At 32.2% G+C, this 23,863-nt stretch overlaps 1 protein-coding gene across 2 annotated transcripts in view; it reads right to left on the reverse strand.

The window, feature by feature from the left end:
* The window catches only part of LOC129222273 (regulator of G-protein signaling 2-like), a 39,063-nt gene that overhangs the window by 13,551 nt on the left and 1,649 nt on the right, over positions 1 to 23,863 (reverse strand). The window contains exon 1 of one of the 2 annotated variants that reach the window (XM_054856754.1): positions 5,068 to 5,085. The exons of the other annotated variant lie outside the window; for it this stretch is intronic. Coding sequence (XP_054712729.1) covers positions 5,068 to 5,073 — 6 coding nt within the window. The 5' untranslated portion in view covers positions 5,074 to 5,085. Of the gene's footprint in view, positions 1 to 5,067; positions 5,086 to 23,863 lie in introns of those variants that run through there. 2 annotated transcript variants of the gene reach the window in all.

Here is a 23,863-nt window from a genome sequence, read left to right on the forward strand (position 1 = left end):
CGGCGAAATATCGCTGTTTCTTCGCACTCTTTATAAGCAAGTTTGACTGTACTTTCAGCAGTTTCAAAATCAATCTTCATTTGTAATAGAATTTAATCGAAGAACGTAAACTAACAAGCCAAATATCATTGAAGTGGTTGGATGAAAACAAAGCTCATAAAGTTTAATTTAATATAAAGCATATAATAGAGGGTTTTCATTGAATAAAAGAAAGAAACCGACTTCTCTCTTAGCGTAAGACCGAGGCTTTTTATCTTGCTGATAAGAAAGCGTTTTGTGATGATTGGAATTACTAAGGCTAAACGAAAAGATCAACAAGTTTCCGAGAGGAGATCTTTGCCCGGAAAACAAAATTCTTTCGTGTTTTTTTTGCTGCATTTTTGAAATGGTCTTAGGATTAAAATTTATTTCTTCTTTTTTTTCTTTCGTGATAGAAAAATATTTGATAATATCTAAAAGCGATGCCTTGTTGTTGAAAAAGGCCGCTGTAATTCATAGCGTTAGAGTATATTGATAATATGGTGAGATACAATTCTAATAAAAAGACGCAGAAGGATCATTCTACGAAAAACGGCATTTTTTGTCCTGAACGTGACACTTCATTAAAAATATTAATTTAAAAGGATAATGAACAAAATTTTACTGCTTAACAAATTTAAAATGTATGTGTGATTCCTTAAGCAAAAGATTCCGTAATTGCATTTTAAAATTATTACTTTTTAAGGAAATACGAATTTATTTTGTCATTTGCTAAGAGCAAAAATATTAACTAATTCATACAGCAAGTTACAAGAGGTTGACTTTGGATGTCGCTCACGTGACGCATGCAAATAAATTAAATTTTAAATATTTACTAAATTATTTATAACTATGTCAAGAGTATCTTTGTATCAAATGCAAAGATTAAAAAGTGTGCTTCCCTGTTGAATCAAAATATTAAGAGATATGACAAAACGTTGGTGAATTTAAGCTTCTGATTGTCCCGCACGAGACGGTGGAATGGCTCAGAAATGTTTTCATTCAACTCATGCAAACACTTACGATTAAATAAAAGTATTAAGTGTTCTAAAAAGCTTATACAGAAGTGCGATGCATGCATTAAACTTTATTTTTACAAACATGGTCGCTATATTTATGCGTAACACATAACGTACAAACAGATGTGTTTTAAATAATAAGAATTCGAAAGAGATATCTCCTAGCGTATTTAATATATATAGTATATTGCTTAGTTGTGAGCGGTCTAATGTAATATTCTGAAGAACAAATTAACTTTTGACTTTATTTTCATACAACAATGAACATCAATGGAGTCACCGATGACCTCAGAAATATTTTGCATTCAATTATGAGGGGAAAAAAGCTTTTATTTAGCAAAATGGAAGCACTTAGTTTTCCGTATTTGATAGCACTATAAGAATTAGTTATGAAAATACTTGTAAAAAATGAGTTTAGAGAGGAACTTTTTCTTGGAGCTGGCGGGAAAACGATCAAGGTTCTTTTCACAGGCAGAAGTTTTACATATTTTGAATGCAGAAAATGATCGAAGCAATGAAATAAAATTATCAGCTATCTTTCTTTGTCCAGGAAAGTCAAAAATTATTCACGATATACGAAGACAGTTAATGAGTACTCTTAATAAATATAAGAAATCAATGGATAGGGTTTTTTTTTTCCTTCAAAAATTGGCAACAGTGCAAAGCTTTTGAAAAGGTCAAGTTCACAATGCAGTACGTGCGCTCGTGGATTAAAACAAATTTTGTCAAAGACTTATTTATTAGATCTCCAGATAGGAGAATCTTAGGTAGTAGCATGTTGGCCGACATCCCAGTGAGTTAGTTCTGTTGCCAAGGATATTCCTAAAACACTGCTCTTGTGCGAGTCGTTCAAACAAGCGATAAAAATAGAACCCGTTTAACAAAACCCTTCCGTAAGTGCAAACAATCAATTACTTCTGTTTACATTCATCACGATCAGTCAATAGAGGAAAAAAGGAGGAAAAGTCAAAAATCGGAAGGTTTTTGTTTACTGAACTAAAAGATAACCCTTTGGAAACTATGAAGGTGTTTTTCAAGAATTAACCGATTTTTTTTTACTTTATAAATGCAAATTCGGCTTCTGAAATTAATCAATTAAGTTTATGCCCTACTATCCAGCTGATTCCTGACGGGTTTGGCGCATTTTATTGACACCCAAAAAATTCAAGAACTTTTTCGTACCCAAAACTATATCTTTCTGCATGACCCCCCCCCCCCAACCCTTAAATGGTCTGTATCCGGCCCTAGAAGCGTGTGCTCTTTTGCTCACGTGAATCATATTTTTGGAAAAGAAAGAGACAATAGTAAGTTTAGTCAGTGGCGTACCTAGCATGGATGACACCCGGGGCGGTAATTTGTGGTGTAACCCCCTTCCCCCCAACAATCGCAAAAAAGGGGGGTACCAGTGTTTTATATTTACATGAAATTCATACAATATTCAGAAAGAGCTACATACTTTTAGAACGAAATTTTAAGTTAGCTAATGCACAAAAGAAAAAAAAAACCTATGAACACTTTTTAAATACTTTTCCCTAGACGTCTATATGCAGGGCCGTCGCTAGGTCAAAAAAGTACGGGAGTGTATGAAATTGATCGCGCCTCAATTATTTCAAACACAAGGAAAGATAACGGGTTTCAGCTTTTAAGAGGAAGTCACTTGGTCCTAGTATTGACAATATGATTCTAGTGATGAGTATAATAATCACTGTCTAGGGGTTTCTCCCACGGAAATATTTCAAATTAGAAGTCTTAAAAATGCATTTTAGATGAGCTTTGATAATGTTTGGGGGAGAAGAGGTTCGTCGTGCATCTAGGTAATGCAACTATTTTTGATATAGTAAATAATTAAAAATATTGGGGGAAATTTTCTGAATTGAAGCATTTATACTTTGTTCAACTTTGAGTGTCAACCCCCAGACGGGGGACACCCGGGGCGGACCGCCCCTCCGACCCTCGGTAGTGACGATACTGGTTTAGTTACGTATAAAATGACTGTATTTTGATCGAAAAGTGGGTTAACTAGTATATCAAGGGACTGAAAATCGAAAACAAGCAAGGTTTTTTTTTTTCCTTTAAAATATTGCCGTACACACACACACACACACACAAAAAGCAGATTATGTCTATACACCTGAAGAAAACACTGAATAGTTTTTCATCAAAAGCTAACATTAGAAATTTTTACATAGAATTGTGTTGCGCAGTTCAATCGCTTGCAATTTAAACATCAGTGGCGGAAACTGGCATGTAACCAAAAAACTAAGATAAAAAAAAAAGAATGTCTATTCGTAGCTTGATACTAATTTTAAGCTTTGGCTCGAATTCGATGAAAGCACAATTACGACTAAATGTTAATAAATGCGTAAATGTCCTTTGGTTCTAACAGTATCTTAATTGATAGACGGAAGTTTCAGTGACTACTCTCTTGCAGAACTTTTTTTACAAAATTAATCGTTATCAATTTCTAGTGATATAAATCAGTAATTTTAATCAAAGGATTAAAATTATTTTTAAACTTAAAAATCAAATTCTTTAAAATCCTGAATTTTACTAATTTGCTCTTTTATAAGTCAATGTAACCTTTCTCCCGAACATTGATTTTATCCCAAGAGCTTATCCCTACTCTCTCGATTAGTCATCTATTCAAATTCTCGTTCTTTACTCAACCTGAAGATACATTCAGTCGAGGTCAGTCACTCTATCAAATTAATCGCTCCTTTTTATTTTGTATATATATATATTGGTAGCTACTGTGTTTAGTTTTTTTTTAAATGAAAGTAATAAGAAAAAAAAACTTAAAATTAATGTAGCTTCAACCATGAATTCATACAAAAAACTTAAGCATGAACTAAAAAAAAAAAAAAAAAATTGAAACGAAAAGGAAAAACTTAAACTTTTTTTTTACTGCAAATACACAATATTTTTATTTACTTTTACAAGGGAGCGAACAATTAAAAATGGGTAGCTGTCTGATTTTAATGTAGAAAGAGTAGAATCACTTTAACTGAATAAGATCTACAGGCTGTTTTGAAACAGCAAGGAGCGTTTCCGTCTCATTAATTCTATTACTTTACGTGTGTTATTTATTGCATGTTTACTGCATGGTAATTATTATATGTAATGAGTGATATTGGTCTAATTCTTCGATACTGGCACATCATCCGGGCAGGGCCCGAACTATGGTTCAGCTGGTTACCTGCCGAAAGCTCAACCGATCGTGCTACTCAGCTTTGTCGGTCACAACGAAAAGTAAACTTATTAATTTAACCGAATAACTCAAGCAGGTGCTTTTAAACAGGTTTTTTCGACAGAAAAAAATAAAACTTTTCGGCCATGGGTTTATTTTTCATGATTAGCCGGCACGAAAAGCTTTGAAATGAGGGGTAAAACAAGGAATTTTATCAAAGAGTAAGAAAGATCTCGCGTAGCGACAGAAAAACAGGCTACCCAAATAATATAAAGTAGATCATCAGTTCTTTTTTTTCAAGCGTAGATTTCTGTTTCATTTTGTAATAAGCACAAACAGAAACGTATGCAACTTTTTTTGTCTAAAACTGTTATATGCCCTGTTTTAAGTAAAAATATTAATAGTCATCTGATTCATATAGCTATATTTACGATTTCATACAATTTCTTCTTAATCGTGTCGTTTCTCAACGAAATTGGAAGGTGTCAACAAGGCAATTTTACATTCATGGGGCAGTGAAGAGCAAAGGGATGTAAGTGGACTTGAAACAGCTTCGAGTAAAACAATTGCAAATTTCAAATCCTGAGAAAGTTTTCAGTGAAGAGTTTTTCTAAATCATGTTGCATAGCAACACTTACCAGAGCTTCTAGTACTACCTTTTGCCCCAAAACAGATGGGACTTTCAATCACCATTTGCACTAGTTGTCTCCAAATTTTTAATTTTGAAACTTGCATCCCTTTGCTTCTAGCTGCTTCAATTAGATTTTTGTCGTGGAAGTTAGAAATTAGCTGAATATCTTTTTTAAAGCCCTTCAAGTTTTAAGCATAACGAGAAACCTTTACCTGCATACTCAGGGTAACAAATTGCAGAAAAATATCGGTCAGCATCATAAATCCTTAGCTCAGCAAGATAAGTTGTCTGCTTGCTAAAGAATTTTTTCAGCAGTTACACAAAACTAAAATCCATCGAAATATAGTTTAAGAACTTTAACGGGAACAGTACATGATATGGTAATCCAATATCCAATGGATGTCTCACAATCTCGAAAGCGAGGGCCCACCACTAGAAGGATTATCTCAAGTGAAAAGGAATCTACAGTGCCATCTTCTCGTGGGTCTCGATCTTCTTCGCAATGCGATGGTGTTTGATTTAAATTCTTATTTAGCAGTCATCATTCGCGGGATGAGGCTCTGGCGTGCTGCCAGATACTTGACTCGAGATTCGTTACGATACGGAATAAATTTGGAGGAAGATCAAAGGTCAAACATGACGACGAGAAATGGCATTCATGCTCCAACAGAGTTCAAAAATGGTCGGTTGCTTTTCAATGAAATGTGGATCTTGTTTCGTTGATGAAATTTTATTAATTTCAGATAACGCGACTAATATAACTTCGCCTCATCATTTATTTTATCTTTCTAGATTTTATGATGAAATATGGCATATGCGAATACTTTACCTATAGATTAAATATTTCCTCCCCTCCCCGTCTCAAAAGATAATTTGTTGTAGAAAATAACCAGGAAGTGGTTCAGTTCCCAAGTTCCTATACAGTGTTTGACTACACGCAGCATTTGTAATTCCACTTCAGCAGTCATTTTCCTAGTGATTCAAAAATTTATTCATTTAAATCAAAATGTTTGTAATAAAGGTAATAAAGCATTAAATAAAGATTTTTTAATGGATAATTTAATATCATTTAGCTTTTGTTCTTTGAGCAATCGAGGTTGCTTTCTGCTCTAACTTTGTCGTGGTCTTGGCTGAAGACCTCGTCTTGAGATTGATGGAACCCTAGAGCAGGAATTAGTAAATGGAGGGAGCAAGTCCAATCACTGGCTTAACAAAAGCGGAGGCAAAGATCCCGGAGTCACGTGACTCAACAACGACGTATGATTGACATGTTTTGCACAAAACTAGTGAAAGATACCTCATTTCTTCAACAATACTTTGCTCTAAAATCTGTCACATGAGTTGAGATCTTTGCTTCACGAATGAAAGTCTTCACTCCCTCCATTTTATTTCTTCTCAATGGATGGATCGCGAGTCACTCGATAGACCTTAGATAGTTCGGAACCACCTAAGCCTACATTAATTTGGAGGCCCCCTGAAGACTATGCAGTGTTTGATTTACATTTTTAAAGCATGAATGCACTTTTGGAGGTCTCTTTGTCTAATCACACAACTATGTATAAATCCCTTATGTGCATTTATGAATCCCCTTTGGGCCCCCTCATAATCGTGACCAAGTAAATTCGTTACTGGAAAAATGATTAAAAATTCCACTTTAAAGAAGTTTTTTTCCAATAAATAAGTCATAATTTTTTATTTTTAAAAAATATATGTATTTTTCATATCGTTGCAATGCTATGCATAATTCTTTAAAAAATGTGGGGCCCCTTAGAAACATGGGGCCCTAGGCTTAGGCCTAGTCAGCCTGTGTGGTAATCATGCCCTGGGGATTAGATCTCTTTGAATGCACGTCACACCAAGTCAGGGGCGCAGCGAAGGGGGAGGGAGAGGATGGAAGTGAAAACACCCCCCAGAACCATTGGTTTTAACATAAATGCAAATTCTAATACAGTAGTTTATACATATGAAAAGACTCTTTTGGTCAAAAAAAAAAAATCCTTCAGAAGGTATTTTTCATTAAAAGAAAAAAAAACATATTTTTTTATCAAAAAATCACCTTTAGAAGGTATTTTTCATTAAAAGCCCCCCTCCAGAAGGTATCTCTGGCTGCCCTAGTGCATCGAGTTAACCTTCAATGCTTAAAAGTGGTTATTTTGAAGGATTGTTCTTTGAATCATGTCTAACTTTAGATTTCTTACGACAAAAATAGTTTTGTGAATTTACTGAAAATATGTTTTTCAGTCATTTAATCTTTTAGTAAGGTAAGAAATAACAACGTCAAAACGCACAAATTGCAAATTACTGCAGACACGTGTATCGGCGTTACAGGGAACGCCTTTTTTCAATGCAAAAAGTAATGAGCTTATGGATGAAAAGGCATCCGACAAAAGCCAAAGGCATTCATTTATCTTATCTAATCTTTTGTTTCAACAGTACACCCCCCCCCTTTTTTTTATACTATTATTGAGCACTTTTTTTTTACTTTATCTACAATTTATTTTCTTTAATGATTGAATAATGTATTCTGGTATAATTTTTAAATATTGCGATGTATTTGCGTTCTTTGCGGGTGATGTTCAGCTTAAATAAAAATCTGGAAGGATAGTCAAAAATTTAGAGATAATTGAAACTTTTAGACCACGTAAGTAGTAATTAACTACAGGACATAGAAATTCGAAAAAAAGAAAGTTTTCGAGAGAGAGAGAGGAGGGGGGGGGGAATAAAAAGCAATGTTCAAAGCTTTGCTGCAATCCTTGATTTCAAAAATTTTGATTTGTCAGAAAATTTTTTTGCTTTGAATTTTTATTTCTATTCAATGCATTTGTACAATCTATATGTATAAAAATGAATGTTTGTCTGTATGTCATTTATGAACTCAAAAACTACCCGGCAGATTTGGCTGAAACTTTCACCGTTTGTTATTTTTGGTACGGGGAATGTTTATAGACCAGTTCGAAAAAAACCCGATAGATAGTTCCTTTTTTATTCCAATTTACGTCACAATCCATTGGATAAATACGAATAAAATTATCGGCTGCAGAAATTAATTCGCGTGAAAGATCTCATTCGCAACTCCAACAAACTATAGGGGGCGCTGCAGCCACTGTCTAATGGCCGATGAAAAAACTGAAACAAACGCACGCTGTAACATATAAATTGCTTCTAAATTTAGGAAATGATAGATCTTTTTGTTCGCATGTATGATTTTTTGTTCTTTATTCATTTGAAAAGATTTTTCAAAGTCTTTTGGTTATTCTGACCCATGTAGAAAGAGATTAGAAATCAAAAAGTATTACGAAAGTAAAAAATTATGCAGAACACACAGTAAGTTGTTCTGAAGCAGCCATTTTCCCGATGTTGAATTCGGAATTCATTAATTTTTGGTTCGCTTCGAACGGCATTTTCATTTTGTACCGTTTTTTCTATACATTAGTACATATTCAGTTCAGTTTCGTGACATTTCCGGCATTTGTTGACATTTTTGTCACATAGTGCACATACGTGACAGACTGTCAAGAGTAACGTTTAACACTAGATAATTTATTTCTATGACTATATGATTGGATATCAAAAGAAATCATGCATTTAATTCATTCGTCATGGAAATGATTTACCTGATATGCGAAATCTTGTCAAGATACATTATTCTTTCACACAATTTTAAAACCATAACCCTATAAACAGATTTTTGGCGAACTTTTATTTTTTATTGTTCAAATTCTTAACGTTCTTTCTGGATTTTTCAATCTGTTCTGCGATAAATATTTTCAAGAAAATTTATTTGCATACTGTCAATTTCAGTAGGATACTGTAGTAACAAAGGTTATTTAAATCATTTATGTGGAATTAGGTTAAGGAAAAGTGTCCAGTCAATGTTGTTAAGTTCGTTTTTTTTTCATCGAATTGAAAAACTGATATTTATTCAAATTCACTCAGAACAAGATAAATAAAATGTGTACTCACAGTTTATATCAGATATTTTTGATGTTACGCCGTTGCGAATGACAATTCCAAATGATGAATTACGCAAATAAAAAAAAAATACACATAACAAAATATTTGTTTTGCCCAAAAGGAACACATGGAACGCAATGTTTTAGTTTTGTCGGCAGTTTTGTAAATCTCCGCAAGGTAACGTATTCGAGCGCTGGAGTTGCGAATTGATAAGAAGTTAGCTGTTGCCATTTTTCTTGAGTTTGAACAAATAAATTCTTTCTTTATTGTTTTATGGCTTTTCATGCAACAGGGGGATTTAAAACTTTTTCTATTTGATATTTTTAGCGATTGATTGATCTTGCAAACTGCGTGAGTACAAAATTTGAGTATAGTCACGGCTTCACTTGATACCTGGACCGATTATTATGAAAATTGCTATATATATGTATTTTTCCACGGAGAAGGTGCATAATATGCTTATTGAAGTCACTCGGCACCAGGTGGCACTGCAGAGTAGCAACTTCTGCCCCGTTCAACCGAGTGTCATGAAAATCAGTATACGTAATGATGTATTTTTTTGTTGGCGTAGCAACGCGCGTCGGGTACTACAGCTAGTTTTGAATAAATAAAACATGTGCTCTTAATTTCTAGAAAAGTACAACTAATCCACAATTAGATTGATGCATGTTGACTGCAAGGGCAGAAGTTTCTAATTTATTATACTACATTTAAATACTACTAAAATTATAACTAATTCTGCCGGACCGTAAGATTTCGCCGCTTGCGCAATTTGGAAAAATTGAAAGTGCAGTCCACTTATCGTCACCCTTAGCTTCAATTTGAAGTCTTCTTTTTTCGATTATCTGGTGCATGGAAAGTTTTCTTTTTTTTGAAAAAAGGATTTTTTCAGATGTTTTTCTGGTATGTGCTATATAAATAGAGTGTGTCAATCCATCACTTAACAATGAAACCATTCGCTAAATTTCTAGACGAGTTGTTTAGTAGTAATTAAAAAATATTTATAAAAGTGTTATGGTTTTTAAATTCAAAAATTTACAAAGAAAAAAAAAGAAGAAGATATTCAACTTAAAACGTCGTTTTATTTATATTTTTATTTAAACATATGGGAAAAGGAAATTCAAATGTTTATCTGCTACGAATTTTATATTTTACTTCCATCTTCAGATGAATACGAGTAAAAAGGAACATTAAAAACAGCACTGTAACCGCAACCATACTAAGAACTAAAATGAAGCAGCTCGAAGATCTCTTCCACTCGAGTTCGTGCAAAAATCGAAAAAGATTATTTATAACTCTCGGTACCCTTTGCAACCAACTTAAGCCGAAAAGGCTCTTGAAGCTATCAGACAGAGTGGTGCCAGAAGATGAACTCCGAAAAGGTTTACTTTTGGGCGGGGTCCTTTTGCATGTACGGTGGCGAGTGAAGTTGACGATCTTTTCGAACGTCATCCCAGTAGATAAGATTCCGATGAGAACCCTGCTGTGATGCAATGCGGGTCTTTTTCAAAGTAAAAGCGCACAAAGAGAGCTTTTATGGAAAAGAAGGGTGTACGTGAGGATTTTCATGTCGGTGCAGGACAAATACGTGAAAGTGATACGTTACAAATAACTTCATAGGCGCAGCTGTTTTCAAACACGGATTTTAAGTTGATTCTGAGATTTTTTAAGGCGTTTTTCAACAACGAATGCGAAAATTATTCATCTGCTTAAGTAGTTCTTTGTTTGAAACTTTTCGTTTTTGGTATTAGAGTTTCCGCATTTTCAGTCTTTTACCGTTTTTTTTTTTTGAGCAATCACGAACTGCTTATTAATCTCACTTGACCAACGTTGATGTTGCTCTGATTTTTTAGATTACCATGACAACGGTTGTTTTTAATATTTATTTAGAGATTGAAATTTGTGTCGTCATAGTTACAAATCGTCTGTGATTTGATTCTATTCATATTTTTTTCGGGTCTTTTCTCCAATAAACTTTTCGTTTAAAAAAGTGTTTTTTTTTTTTTTTTTTTTTTTTGCGTAAATTTACGTTTTTTCAGGAAAAAACCTATGTAGATGAACTAAAACAGCAAATCTTCTTCAAAATACAAAATTTCCTTATTACTAAATAACATAATTTAAGACTGTAAAGAAATAAAAATATACTACGTTATTCGCTGAAATAATCTTTATGATAAGTGTAGACTGGTGGATAAGGGCCATGAAATCTTTATTTATATTCTCTCATCCGAATCACAACTTCTGTATTTATGGATACGCCCCTCGTATTACCTGTTTTGGAAAACCACGAGTCATAATATGACGGGAGCAAGTTTTTTGGCAATTTCCATTCCATTCCATTTGTAGAAACAAGAACAGCAACGAGTGGGGTCCTATCGCAATTCCTGATGGCGAAAAACGTAACTTGAATTTCAAGACGTCAAAATTCAAATGAATGATGGACTTTTTTTTTATATAATTTATTGCCACTTTATTTGGTCAAAAGAAACTACTTGTTTGACGATACCACACAATCTTGCCTGTTTAATAGACTAACAAGATTTTAAAAAATAGTATAAATTCCGTTAAAATAAAATGAAAAATAATCTTCTAATTAATTAAAAAATTATTCATTCAGAAGTAAAATAATCTGCCAAATAATAAAACAAGTCATGAAACACTATAAAATAATCCGTCAAATATTTTTTCAGCTCATAAAAAAACATTAAAAGTTCCATTGCAGTAAAAAATTCAAACATGAAGAGCAAACCTGGCGGCGATGTAAACGATATTTTTCTGTTATCGATAACTTAGAAAGTAAACGGGTATCAGTTTAATCGAATACGGAGTAATGAGGAGCTATTTTTGCATTTTGTCTTAATTTCATTTGTTCGTTTATTTTATCATTTATTTATTCACACATTTATTTATTGAAATTTAATTTAATAATGATCTTTAAGTAGCCATGACACCTGAACTCTTTTTGTTTTTTGTTTTATAAGTAAAACATAACAGTTGAAAAGTTCATTATTTAAAAGTTATTCTCAATTTAAGTTTGCCATTGGCGCCTAAAAGCGAAACTTCAAACTGTTAATAAATTAGCTCAAAATATTGAAGTAAAAAAGTTAAGTTAGGAAACAATACATTCATAAGATAAATTTAACATACTTAATTTTCACCGACATAATAGATACTTTTATGCAGTTATTGCCTTTGTCTAACCATTTTATTTCTAATACTGAAATCACTGTATTCAACGTTTCCAATAACTTGATCAAATAAACGGAAATTTGTTGACTTAAAAAAGTAATGCATTGATCGATACCACCTGCAGAAGAATAAACTTGATTCAACTGACGAAGAAAACTATGGAAACTTCTGAGCGCAATATGCTTACTGAAGAACGTCATTTATTTCCTTTTATGGTATATCACACATTGTGTTTATGATATGAATTCTTGATTATACAGACTCACGAGTTTCATAGTAAAATGTAGTAAAGTATGCCAGGTGTTATTTTCAAACGGCATAAAACATTAACAATGAATATAAAAAATGAATTTTTAACTAGCGAATTTTTAAAAATGGCCAAAATTTATTTCGTGAAAGAATGTAGGAAGTGGTGGCGACGTTTTTCAGAAAAAAAACTATTTTTTGACTGCAACACTCGAAAATATGCAAAAAGAAAAGAAAAGAAAAAAAAATCAAGCTGAATCTTAGCGAAATAAAGTGTTTTTTAAGTTTTTAAATTATTTTATTCTATGATACATCTTCTTCATGCCATTACAAGTTCTTTGTAATTTTTAAATTTTTATTTTCACGTTTGCAAACATGATAGTGTTAAAAATTTATCATGACAAATTATGACAACGTTGGCTATAAAGAAGATTATTTTCGAGAGGAAATTGTGTTTTCATATAGATTCTTAAAATTAATGGATTAAATAAATAAATTAATGTTATCGCAACTTTTTTTTTTTTTTTTTTGACATTTCCTTAATCTTGCTGTCGACTAGCAGTCTCTTGCTTTTGAACAACAACAATATTTAGATAAACGCTTTCCCCCCCCTGACTCCTCCGACTGTATGAAACTAGACACCCTTTTTTTCATCTAAATAAGGCACTGCCACACATTCAATGCAAGAAAGTGTGACAGTGCAATATTAAAAGATATATGATTTTCCTAGAAGCTTCTCAGCATTCACGTTCAAAAACGTTTTCTTTAAAAATAATTCTGGATCCGTTCCCATCTTTTATTTGACCTTTCCTACCCCTTGCTGTCGACTAGCAGTCTGTTGCTTTAAAGAAATAAAAATATTTTTTTAAAAAAGACTTATTTCTTAAGTTCCGCTCCAGTAGGTGGAATTAGACACTTAAAAAAACATTTTAGAAGACCAAAAGAACAAGCTTCCGCAAAAGAGTCTCATCTTGGCAAGCGTTGTGTAACTGAATCACAAAGACTTACCGACGAAGCAGAAAAAAAGGCGGGTTACAGAGCTGTCACAGATGATTCTACCACTGCGCTAATTATGTGTACATTGGCTACAGAACTTAACTCCCGTTAACACGAAGCAACATGGCGTAACTGAAGGGTGAGGGTCTCATTTAAATGAAGTGAAACCGACTGGATTACGAAATTTTGACTTAAAAAAGCTTTATCGCGTTTAAATTTGGTTCCTCAAATATTACAAAGAAGTTATATCGAACTCGAGTCTTTCGTCGCGACCATGTTTTTGTTTTTTTAAATAATTAAGCAATCCACGATCCCATAGTGTTCCCCCACATATACACGCGCCCAGAAATATATAGATAAATTATAATATAATAAATAACCTTGTTTTTGGTTGGGTCAGAAATAAGTGACGTTTCAACAGTAAATAAAATGGATAACATTCATTAATATCGATGGTGCTCAAATTTAAATACTTGATCAGGCAGAATGAAACTCAGATACGACTTAGTTGGGGCAAACTTAACCTGGCAGATTTGTGACGGTTACACAGATCCTAATCTGAGCATTATTACGCTGCCAGGTTAGGTTTGTTCCAATTATAGTTTTTGTTTTGCTAAAAATAGAAAATTAATAAAATTAAGTTTTGAAAATCAACACTTCTACTCCAAGAAGTCTGTCAATGGTCCCCATTTGAGCTCACAACAGATAGTTACCACTGATTCAAAATACAAAAATTTGAAACAAAAGGAGTAAATCAAGTGCATTCAGGGGCGTTCGCGGACTGCGACCTCCCAAAATGTCATTATTCAGCAAATTTTATTTGACATTTCGGCGAATTTGGAGATATAATTGCAATAATGAAGTTTTTAAATGTCCGAATGTTCTGTTTGATTACATGAGCATGCACATATTTTATCATTCGACAAAACTAAGATTCGGCAAATTAAGAATTTCTCCTTCCTAAAAAAGTCTTGCTGTTTGGCACACAAATGAGGCAGTGAGAAGCAAAGGGATGTAAGTGGGAAAATTAAATATTTGGAGATAACCAGTACAAATAGTAGGGAGTCTCTAGTCTGCCTTGGGCCAAGAGATAGTACTAGTAGCTCTGGTAGGTGCTGCTAGACAGCATACTTTAGAAAAAAAATTCAATGAAAGCCTACCTAGGAACTTATGTTTGAACGCGTTTTACTCAAAACTTGAATCAGTCTACTTACATCCCTTTGCATCTCACTGCCTGATATGATGTTTTGACAAAGCTTTTGTTTTATTTATATACATTAAAAATAGAAGATTATCAGAAACTAGCACGTAACAAGCAATAACTTGTATTTGTTAGCAAAATTCTCTTCGTGGGAAAATTTTGAAGGAGCAAAATGGTGAGAAAAAGAGAACAATCTACTAGCATTTTAAGTATAAGGTTAATTAAATAAAATATACCATTCTTATTTCATTGGAAAAGTTATGGGAAAGTTTTGAAAGAACGAAATGTTGAAAAAAAGAGAACAATATATTTATATTTTAAGTCCAAGGCTAATTTAATGAAATATACTATTTTTATCCTGTGGGAAAAGTTAAAGCACTTGGACACAGCATTTGCACTAGCAAGTACGTCTTGGAAAAAAATAACCTTGAAAGCAATACATAAAACTTTTCAAATCTATAAACACCGTAAAAGGATACTCAAAAGCTCTTACATATGTTGTCCACTTTAGAGAGCGAAACAGCAGAGACTCTGCTTAAAATGGCTTCAATTAGATTTAAGACCTGCTAAATTAAGAGTGATGATGGTAACTGAGCAACTTCGGCAACTATCCAACGATTTGTTCCCAACCTTCGGCATAAAAGGAATTTTTTCTCGCGCGCCGTTGGCTTCCTCAGTATCGAAGAAGCATATATTCATCAGGGAAGATGGGGAATCAAATTGTCAGAAACGTTATGTAAATGGGTGGATTCCCAGACAAGGACGTAAAATGAAAAATGTAATGAACTGAATGTTTTCAAAATTGACTTTTGATAATTATGTTCCAAATCGCTTTCTCAAACTTTTCGGGATATGGATGAAAACAAATGTTATTCAAGGCAAGAAAAATATGTTGTAACAGGGGTGCGTACAGGTGGGTATTATAGCACAAGTTGCTCCCTCAAATCTTGGGGCGGAGGGGGGGGGTTAAATTTTTAAAATTTATCTATTGATTTATTTTAATTTAAATTATTTATTTTATTTTGTTTTGTTTACTTTTTTTCATTATTTATTTAGTTTGTTTGTGTATGTTATTAGCGTGCACAGGGTTTTTCTAATAAAATAATAATAGTAATAATAATAATTAAAAATAAATAAATTAGTTAATGAATATTTTTAAAGATAAATAAAATAAAAAGAGAGTTAAAAAATAAAAAAGGGAAAGAGGGTTGAGAAAATTTCGGGCGGAATTTGTGCCATTGAACTTGGAGGGGATGAACACCCCTGTGTTGTAAGATATTCAATCTATTTGCACAAATAGGGCATTTATGCTCATGTATTTGCATTTTATTTCCCGGAACTTTAAAATTTGGCTTTTGATTTACATTAATTCGAATATTATGAACCATTATGCAAGATAAAATAAAGTATAAACTTTCTAAAAAACAGGACTTGAAAACTAATGATTTGCCTACGTGCAAGTTTCCAGGTATCCGGTGATCACCCACTAAAATTATCAACTGGATTTGATTGTTTTATTTTATTTTATTACTATCTTTTTTTTTTTTTGAGAAATGCAAGATTTATAAAAGCTAAACGGTAGTCTTGTAATTGAAAGATTATCTAGGTATTCTCAATACGAAACAATTTTCCGCTAAATAAAATATTGGCAAATTTTGCTTCTAAAAAATTACTTCACAAGCAAAGTTGGTGTTCCTCATAACAATGGACGATATATCAGATTTTTTTTTGTTTGTTTTCTACAGGTTTAAATGCAATCCAAAACGTACGTGCAATGAATCAATACTTCGTTTTGAAGCAAACAACGCGCCATGTTTGTTTGGAGATAACATTGAAATGTGAACTAATTTATTTGCATAAAATGATATGACGTCATGATACCACCGTCAAAGATCTCTTCGCAGAAAAACAACTGTTTGACTAAGATTATACGAAGAGGCATCAATCTGACAAATCTAACGTTTGCCAAAAACATACTTATGGGCTCTCCAGCAGTTTTGATTTTAATTCTAAAAACAAAACTGAGGACCAATTTTTCTCCTCTCAGGGGAAAAAAAATCTGATTTTTTAAATTGGATCAAAAGAGCCGAACTTATAAAAATAGATTTCATGCCGTGAATGTAACAGATCATTTTCTTCTTCTTGGACTGCATGCAGTTACAGTTATCTTGAATACAGGGGCGTGCACAGAAATTTTGGGGTCCGTCACAAATGAGTTCTATGGGCCCCCATCATTTTGTTTACCCCTACGTCCCTACATGTATTTCACCCTTCATTTTAAAATCTCGGGCCCCCTTCAGGCTCGGGCCCGGGAAAACAGGTGTCCCTCCCCCCCGTTTACGCCCCTGCTTGAATTTATACGAATAATTGAAAGAACGCTACTGACCAAAATAATATGCTCTTTCTTGGATTATGTCTCAGGCATACAAATTACCTCTTTAATACTCTTCGCAAAATTTTTGAGGAGTTTTTCCAGTTTTCTATGCATTAAATACGCAAATAGTTACACAGTTGAAAATATTTCTCTATGTACTATTATATACTTATGTATAGAATAATCAGTAGATCTTGATCCGATGCATATTTTTTTCCTCCAAAAGTTCGGTATCCTCCAAAAACTTTTGTACTATAAAATGTTTATCTGTTACTTCATATCTAAGATCTGTGAAAGATAACTGAGCAACATACTTAGTACGACTTTTGAACAATTGACATTTATGTAATTGCTTAATGAAGTATCTATCTAATCTTTTTATTGAAAAAGAAATTTCAATTCATCACTTTATTTATAGCTTGATTTTGAAGGATTTCCCTTATCGTGAATAAAAAAAAGTGTTTACAAAGTACGTTTAATGTTTTGATCGAAGGAATTTAAATAACTGTGCATTATGAGGAAATTTAAATAGAAACCGACAGAAAACATAATTTTCTGTGAAAGAGATAAAAGTTTTTTTCTTTTTTGCGTAGCACGCTTTTTACTACAGCTGAATTGGGAAAGCGATTAAATACTGACGTAGACGCGACATTTACAAGTAATGGAATATTGAAAAGGTCATTGATTGATATTTCGAATTTTGCCGCAATGTCGCGTGATATAGATACACGCTTTCGAACCGTGTTTTGCTATTTCATACGTTAAAAGGTTTTAAAAGTGAAGGAGTTCGTTACGTGATAGAATTTCTTTTACAAAAGCAGATTAAAAAAAAGCTGATGAAGTTTTCAATATCGCACGAAGTACTAAGATTTCTTTTCTATCTATATATTTTTCTTTTCTCGTGAATATTTGAATAAATAAGATCTTATTCATAATTGTAGAAAAGGTATTCCATTAGAATTGGGAAAGTAGTACGCATTTAAGAATTCGTTTCAAGGTTATTTTATGATTTTGAAAGTTTGTACAAACATGTTCAATTTTCAAATTATTTAAACGCAGTGAAACATTTTTGATTACAAAATCGTGTTTCATTGTTAATAATTTGTTTGGATATACGTGTTGCCATACAATGAACTGAAAAACTGAAATATAATCTGAAAACTAACCAGCGTTATTTTATATATTAGAACCCATGTATACAATAGAATGTCAAAAATACGAACGCTACCTTTAAGTTTTAATAAACTTTCTTTGTGTTCAGTGAACAATGAGTGAATTTTTGCTTAATTTTGTTAAAAAATGTAATTAAATTAGATATTGTAGCATTTTAATGTATGTATTATACATACATATGTATGACCACTTTTTTTAATTATAGGCCATACTATTTTCCAAAACGGTATTTTCTGGGTTATTTTTGAAAATTCGAACACTTTGAAAATTTGAACTACCAATGGTCCCACTTAGTTCTGATTTTTGATGTTCTACTGTATTATAGTTCATGTATTCAGAATCAGCGTGTCAAGGCCGAATAACATTTCTATTCTCCACACTTTCCCTTTTCTGGTTGTCATGTTTATGGTACTGTGAATTATGAACTTTCCCCCCACATTGCTTCTGCAACACATAGCATTTGCAGAGGTAACTTGGAAAAAAGGTTCATAATGGGATAACCACGAAAACCAGAAGGGAAAAAGTGTGCGGAGTAGTGAGAAGGGCTATATATATGGCATTGACACGCCGACTCTGAATACACGGACTTCTGGAAATGGAATGATCAGAAATCGACAAAAACTGTAGCCAGACAAATAGTTTTTTAGAGTTAAAAGGAAAATTCAGCATAACATTTCTTCTGAAAAATTCTTGTTCCAAAAGAACTAATCGCCAAGTTATTTTTTTTTTTTTTAGTTTCCTGTGTGACGTGCCTCCCGGGATTTGTTGAACTGTAGGAATAATGATGATGAAATTTTTACTCTGATGATTAGAGAATTTTCAAAGAAAATAATGAATAAAACTGAACAGAAAATTGTTCCGACTACGTATACGTCCTGAAAAGTACATTACTAGTGTACTTTTCAAACAGGTAGCATGGTTTTAAGTTTCAAAATTGTAATTTGATCTTTCAGTCAGCGTGTTATGTACCAACTGTATTCATCAGACACACTGTTATGAAATGCGAGTGTGAATGACGTAATTACTTATAATTGTAAAAGTTGCTCCGTGAAAAATTGTCTAAGAGAATTTTTCAAATTTGTTGAACTCTATGATTCAATAAAGAATTATTAGTTAGAAACTCAAACTTTGAAAAACTTTATTCATCTTAGCTACTTTTTATATCCTCATCCTGGTTCGAAAACTAAAAAAAGACATTAAACGTCCAACATAAATCTTTCGGTTAAAATTATTCGCCCTATCTCTTTTGATAAAATTGTTTGATGATCATGAGAAAAATTTCCACTGACACCATTTTTTCGATAGGCAATTTTTTCTCGACTTAGCCTCCTTACTTGAAAATATAGAATTTAGGCCATCTTTTTCTACGCTAGACAAATACACTTTACGCACAATGAAAGAAGAGAAAGGAGTCTTTGGGAAACATATTAACGATACCCCAAGAGATTCCGCTTTATGGGTGGGTTGATCCCCCATACTAGGATGTCTCCCCGAGCGTTGGGGAGTATTTGAGGGGAAAAGAAATAAGATTCCAAATATGTAGAGCTGTAGGTCACGAAACTGCGTCAGTCTTGACCTTCTTTCTGTTAAGACGCTTTTTGTTATATCTCCTGGGAACTGAGAGTTTTTGAAGCAATGCCGTTATATCTTCGAAAGATAAAATGCTGAACTTTTTTTTAAGTACTCAATATTTTGAGCGAAAATGGAAGATAAGTAGAGATTTTCTCTTGGGGTTATATATTCCAGAAATGGAAAATGGTGACCAAAAGAAGAAAAAAAATGTTTGCAGGATATGCTCCAGAAATGTATATCTTATATTTTAGAAATATGTGTCCCACATTTTGGAATATGTTTGGATATTTTATACTTTGATTTTTAAGCTCTTGAAAGCAAAAGAAGAAAAAAATTTGATTGATGAAAATTGAGAGAAAATGATTTGCTTTTTTTTAAAATTATGTATCGACCAGTTTTAATTGTTCTATTAATTCTATTGTCATCGGAATTACTATAATTAATTACTACTGTTGTAATATTACTTTAATCATTGCAAATATTATTTGTTAATTTTATTTATAATTGTTATTAGTTTCATTGTTATTAACATTTATTATTGATATTAAGAGACTTTTTTCTCATTGAAAATATATTTATATACCTCTCTTCCAAATCAATCAATGAAAATATTTTTAAAACAGATTCGATTAATAATTTAAAACGAATAATTTGTTTACCTATTGGCTTAGGTTTCTTGTAATTATAATTGATTTGCTAGGCTCGTTACGTACTTGTAAGTCAATTAAGAAACCTGATATCAGACACCTTTTTTTTTCGGAGTTAAAATTATTGAGAAGTTGCGTTCTGTTGAAGAAAGATGAAAAAATATGGTGGAGCAACACAAGTTATAGACATTTTAAAACTACGTTTAAGGCAAGGTTTCCAAAGTGGGTGACGCGGCACCTCGGGTTGCCGTAGGATGATGCGAGGAGAGGGGGAGGGGGGGGGGGGGAGTGCCGGGAAGCGTCCATGGCACCAATTACACATGAATCAGTTTTAATTGAAAGGGCGTAATCACAAATTGCACATTTTTCTGGAAATATAAACAAAAATCATATTGAATTAAACCCTTCACGTTAAAGAACAGAAACCATGACGTTTGCTTGTATATTGTGACGTTACGGATACAGATAGAAACGCTCTTTTAACACAAATCAATGTGCCTATCTTCAAACAACCTACCCATATCAAACTCATCTTAATAAAAATAGGACGAACGCCTTTTTAACAAAAAGTGAGCCAGGCTAGCAGCCGCCCTAAGGGAAGTGGCGGCTGCTAATTTTGCCCTTTAATTAGAGCTTAGAGAGCAGACGACGATCGATTTGTTCAGAGAGCACTTAAGTTAACTAATTAGTATTTGTTATGTAGCTCAGTATGAGTTACATGTACTAATTTTTGCAGATCGATTAAATAAAACACGATTATGGGCCATTCCACGGAAAACGGTCATTTTGTCCCGCACGTGAGGCCTCATATATTTCTTTAAAAAAATATTTTAAATATTAAAGAACAAATGTTTTCTGCTGGACAAATTACAAACTTATGTGTTATTTTATTATCAAAAAATTTCATCACAATCCTTTAAAATTATTACTTTTTAATGAAATATAAAGGGCTGACTTTTTCGTGGAATGACACTAATTCCAACTTGATTTATTCACTCCTACAACTTATCAATAAGATAATGTGTTACAGAGATTTATAAGAAGTTTTTCAAGGGAAAAAGGATAAAGATAATTCTTATAGAACAATGACAAAGATAAGCTATTTTATGCAAAGGAAAAGGAACACGTGTATCTTTCAAAGTTACGGTACTTGAACGATAAAACAATAGTTATCACAAACATTTAAGTAAATGGCGCCAAAGGGTAAAATAAATAAAACAACAACAAATCCTGTTAGATAATTTTAAACAAGGAAAAAAATTTATTTTTCTGTGTCATCATTATTATTATTTCTAACGTAACCCTGTTTAATTGTAGTCGACGACTATAACAGTTGACGCAAGTCTGTTGTGCTACCGACTGCTGTCGTTAAATTTCGCGCTGCGTCTCACATATTTTTTTTTTTCTGTTCTCGCACGCAAGATATAAATCTAGAAGCATCGAAACTTTTCAAGCATAAAGCGACTATTCTCAACCGGTGGTCAAGCGGACCTGTATCGGTCTGCACGAAAAATTTGACCAGTCCTCAGAGATTTTTGCTCGTCCACGTAAAAAAATTTCCTAGCTAAAGAAGAAGAAGAAGAAAAAAAAAAAAAAAACTCAATACATCTTTTACGCGAATTTTGTGATTAATTTTTGTAGTTGTCTATGATTTTTCAGCAATGTTTATTTTAATGCAATAATTTCTAATATTTTTCTTAACACTTAAATATTTTTGCAACTGTAATTTTTAAAACTGTTTGTTTAAGTTTTGTAACTTTAATGACAAGTTAAGTTTTATTTAAATATTTATCGATTCATTTGTCATAAGTATTTTGTAAAAACGAGAAAAACCCTCAGACATTTGCAAAATTTTTTCACATATATTTAATGTTCCCCGAGTCGGATTTTTTTTTTGCAGAAAAAAAGGGATAAAAACCTTGACGATTCGTAACGAAATCCTATGTTTTTAATGGTTCACAAATGAAAGTTTTTTTTCCCTTGAAAAAAAGGAAAAGAAAGGAAAAGAAGAAGAAAAAGAGAAAAAAAAAACCATCACCCATCCGCGATTTTTTATTTTCAAAAGCTGCCGCTGATCCGCGGGTCAAAAAAGGTTGAGAAACGCTGGTATGATGTACATTCAGCAATGAAGAAAGTACATCCAGCACTGAAAACATTAAGAATGACCTGTGCCTGGAGAATGAACACCTGTAACAACACCTGCTTGTTAAGTTTTTGAATCTTAACCTTAATAGTTTCACGAAGGATGCAAATTATATTTTTAATTACAATTCGTTCATTATTTTGCATTTGTGGGACAGTTCAAAAGCTTTCTATTCTTTTGTTAAATACTAGTTTTTTTTTGTAACGTATAGCCAGTTAAAAATTCAGTCAACGTTTTTTCAGAATACTTTTTTCATGAAAGTAAATAAATGAACATATTTTTATGATTTTTGTTTTTCTATTTCTATCTCCCCTTTTCTTGAAATTAAAGCAAAAGGAAAGATAATTATAAAATTTCGTAAAATGTGTTTTAAAACCAGATTAAAACCAAAGTGAATTACTATCAATCTTTAATGAAGTTTTCTTCATTAGCTTATTATGTGGTGTATTTGACGAAACATTTTACATTGTCTGTTATTTAAATCCGTTCAAATAATTTCGTTTCAAAATTCATAGCAAAACTTAATGGCATAAGTCATTTGCTCAACAATTTCCTAAAATGAAAACTTAAAATATAATTTTATAATAAAAGAAGATTATTGTACTAAACCACATTATGTCTCTCCCCCCCCCCCTCATTTTGATAAATAGTGACTATCTTATAGTATTGCATTAAAGATCTGTTGTCCGAATCAATCGCGGGGAGGAAATTTTATTAACTACAATAATTCTTTGTATTTTCTAGACACGATCAAACTACTATGAAAATTTAAAATAATAAACCGCTCAAAATAGATTTATGAATAATCCATGGATTTGCAATGTCCAAGGTGTTAACTATTTAAAAGTACATTAGTATTTATTTATTTATTTATTTCTGTTTTATTTAATTTATATTTTATTTATTTGTTTATATGTTACTTATTTTTATTTTATTTATTTTATTATTTATTTATTTATTTTTATTTCATTTTTTTATTTATGCTTTACCTAATTTATATTTATTTATTTGTTTGTTTATATATTATTTATTTTTATTTTAACTATCTATTTTTATTTTTTTTATTTGTTTATTTTTAGTTCATTAATTTATTCATGTTTTAACTACTTATTTTTATCTCTTTTTAAATGCAATACACTTCTTCGACAAATGTGACCAATAACGTTAGAATATTCACTGTTAAAAATACATATTTTGTTGAATTATAAATATAAATAAAGAATAGTAAGGAATAAATCGGTGCAAAATAAAAATTTACAGTTTGGAATTTCTCTTTACCAGCAAATATGCAGTCGTATCAGGTGCTCAACATAAAATTGAAAAGAAGAAATGGAGTCGATCTCTAATGCTTGAGCTCAAAGTCTTGTAAATTTGAACTGTTTACATAAAACATTTATGGTAAGCGATTTCAATATACGGCTCTGAAAATTGCCAAAGATTTAAAACATGAAAATAATAGCAATAATAATGCACATGCTTTAGTACAATAACAATATGTATGTTTTCAAGGGCT

The sequence above is a fragment of the Uloborus diversus genome, chromosome 5, assembly GCF_026930045.1.
Source record: "Uloborus diversus isolate 005 chromosome 5, Udiv.v.3.1, whole genome shotgun sequence".
NCBI classification, from domain to species: Eukaryota; Metazoa; Arthropoda; class Arachnida; order Araneae; family Uloboridae; genus Uloborus; species Uloborus diversus.